Source organism: Cervus elaphus, chromosome X (assembly GCF_910594005.1).
Source record: "Cervus elaphus chromosome X, mCerEla1.1, whole genome shotgun sequence".
NCBI lineage: Eukaryota > Metazoa > Chordata > Mammalia > Artiodactyla > Cervidae > Cervus > Cervus elaphus.
In genome coordinates this window covers 129,161,321-129,164,304 of record NC_057848.1, presented here as the reverse complement: position 1 = coordinate 129,164,304, position 2,984 = coordinate 129,161,321, and the positions used below count along the sequence as shown (strand labels likewise).

General features: G+C 52.0%; 1 protein-coding gene across 1 annotated transcript; it reads right to left on the bottom strand.

The window, feature by feature from the left end:
• Positions 1-1,244: 1,244 nt before the first annotated feature.
• LOC122690484 (Y-box-binding protein 1-like) lies at positions 1,245-2,345 on the bottom strand. Its single transcript, XM_043897435.1, has one exon. The coding sequence runs from the start codon at positions 2,343-2,345 to the stop codon at positions 1,245-1,247; it is 1,101 nt and encodes a 366-aa protein (XP_043753370.1).
• Positions 2,346-2,984: the final 639 nt, after the last annotated feature.

Here is a 2,984-nt window from a genome sequence, read left to right as displayed (position 1 = left end):
TCCTTTCTTTTTGTCCTTCAGGTACACCCCCACAGATTTATGGTGATATTGTGTAAGTTTAAGATGTACAATGTGATAATTTTCACACAGGTGCATGTTGAAAAACCTTGCCCACAGTAAGATTAAGGAACACATCCTTCCCCCAACATAATTAGCATTTTCTTCTTGTTGTCATTGTGAGAACATTAATGATCTACTCTTATAGCAACTTTCAAGTATACGAGACAGTATTGTTAACCATAGTCTCCATGCTGAACCTTAGGTCCTCGTAACTTACTCATCTTACAACTCAAAGTTTGTACCCTTGGATGAGTATCTTCTCATTGTTCACCACCCCCAGCCCCTCATGTCCATTTTCATTTTTATAGTTCAATGGTATTAGATCAAGTCCCTTAAAAAAAAAATCGAAAGAGGCAAATTCTACTTCCAGAGAGCCACAGTTTTACTGGTCATGATGTTTTGCTCGCAAAACCCAGAGTACCAGCTAAGGAGTAAGTGTGGGTAGTTGGGCCCCACCCTCCTGACTTATTGCTCTAATTCCAGGGCAGGGGAAGAGGATGGAAATGAAAGAGATCAGGATACATCTTTCTTCATGCATTGTTCCCTTTTAGAACATCTTGGGACATTCAACCTGTTAAGTCCAGAATTAGTCTTAAATTCATAACCTGTGAAGAGATCAAAATATATGACCTTTGCTAAAACTCGTTCTAAAAATAAAGATTGTAAGGACTGTCAATACAATTTTGGGCTAGTAGGCTTTAAAAAATTTCAAACAGTGATAAGAGATAAAGGCAACATCAAATGTTTTATTGTAAAAATACCAGCCAGGTGAGCAATGTCACATTATCTCCAGTTTCAGATAATCTTCATTTTTTGTTAAAATTAAAACACAGTTTTTTAACATTAATTCACCTAATTCACCTGGGAATGCAGAAAAATAGGTGTGGTCCCAGTCAGACCATTAAAGATATAGGTTCAAGACTGTGTGTTTGTGTGCATGTGTGTGTGTGTGTGTGTGTGTGTGTGTGTGTGTGTGTGTGTAGGGATACTACCAAGGCAGATGGTATGAGGGGATTTAGAATTATATAGATCTTGTCATTTAACTTCTAACCTTGCGTAAAGGGCATGTATTTTTTTCAGGGCCCAAATCTAACAATCTGTGTGCATGTTTGGACTGAGCTCCTCAAGGGGACATCACCTGTAGCCCAGAGCAGGGAGTCCCTGGAGAGTGAGCCGAGCTGTGACTAGGCCTGGGCGGCAGAGGGCGCATCCATGACCAAGGGGTTCTCCTTTTTAGGGGCGTCGTTGTTCTTTGCCACAGCGACAGAAGAAGGTGTTTCAGTGGGGCTCTTCCTGATCGTGCTCTCTCCTCCCTCGGAATCCTGTTCCTGGGCACCAGGAACTTGCTGCGGGCGGCGGCGCCGGTTACTGGGACGGCAGGATCCATAGCGTGGAGGGGGCCTCTGTGGAGGATTGCTGCCGGCTTCGGGCCCTCTCTCGCTGTGTTCTGCCTCCAGCTCTTCTGGGATGCCTGGTGAGCGTCTAGGGCCTCCGGCCCTAGGGCGACTCAGCAGGTAGCTAAGGCCCCGACCCCGCTGAGGATGCCCCTCCTGCCTTGCAGTGGGGTTGGACCCAGGCTGCTGGTCGGACAGGGGGCCGCTGGTGGTAACCTGGATCCACGGGTGGCGGGTCACAGATGGGGCCCTGCGGGAGGGCGGGAAACGGCTCAGTTGTTGGTCTTGGGAGTGGCCAGGCAGAGGGCGTCTGAGGCCCTGGGCCGCAGTGAAGCCTTCGCCGCTGCCATCACGTTCATCAACGCCGTTCTCTGCGCTCTTGGGACTTCGCGGAGGTGGCTCATGGCGGTGGGTGCTGAAGCCCCGGCGGGTGCTGGCGCGGTGGGAAGTGTAGCGGCTTCCCTTCAGTGGCGCGCCCGCTGGCCCGGTTACGTTAGCAGCCTCAGTGCCCCGCTCGCCCTGCACCACGTCGAACTCCACCGTCTCGCCATCATCCACGGTGCCTTGGTACTTGCGGGAGGTGTTCCAGGTGATGGCCGAATGGTGAACAAACACATCTTCCTGGGTATCGTGCCTGCTGATGAAGCCATACCCATTCTTCACGTTAAACCATACGACAGAGCCTAGGACCCTCTCAGCGATGACCTTCTTGGGCTCCTTTCCCTTGGAGTCCCCAGCAGTGGCCTTGGGGATCTCATCCCCGCTGAGGTGGCCTGTGTCAAGGGCTAGGGCCCGGTCTCCGCCTCCCAAGGATGCCAAGGGTTTACACGAGGCTTGAGGGGAGATGGAAGCAGCCACCTCCGTGAGGGTGGTCTCTCCCGCCTCACTCATCAGGTCGTCCTCGCTCTCCTTTCTCCTAGAATCTGAGGGAAATTTGTCCCTCTGAGGTTGGAAGGGTGGGAGGGGGCTCAGGCTGGAGGCCGGAGCCTCCCTCTGGGAGGTTTGTGGGTTAGGGCCAAGGGCTCTCTGGCTTTAGTCTGAGAGTCTTGGAGAGGCCTGTGTGTGTGTGTGTGGCGTCTCCTGGGATGACGGGGACGCGGACCAAACAATGGCTGCCATGGTGATGGTGAGTTCTCAAGCGGTGGGGGCGGGGTGGGTCCTTGAAGTAGCTTGACCTGGGGTGGGGGGGAGCGGGGCAAATGCACTCCGCCCCAGCCTCCTGCCACCATATCATGGTACCTCCTGCTTCATGGTGGAGAAGGAGACACACCTGAAGCTCTAGGGAAGGGCCTTGAGCACCCTCTTGCTTGCTTGAGTGGCTGTGAAGAGAGGACCCACGTTCCACCCCTCTTCCTTGGTTGGGGAGATTCACAGCCCTCTAAGGGCACTCACTCAATATTCTCTCACAAATCGCTGGTCCTTTTCTGATACCTGGGCAGCCCATTGTGTGGGTCAGGCATTTTGTGCCACTTGAGGCAAGATGACAGCCGTGTGATTTGAAGACTCAATTAAAGAAACCTGCTGTGGGTT

Bases quoted from the DNA above. Each gene is read 5' to 3' on its own strand.
- LOC122690484 (XM_043897435.1), bottom strand. From the start codon at position 2,345: ATGAGTGAGGCGGGAGAGACCACCCTCACGGAGGTGGCTGCTTCCATC.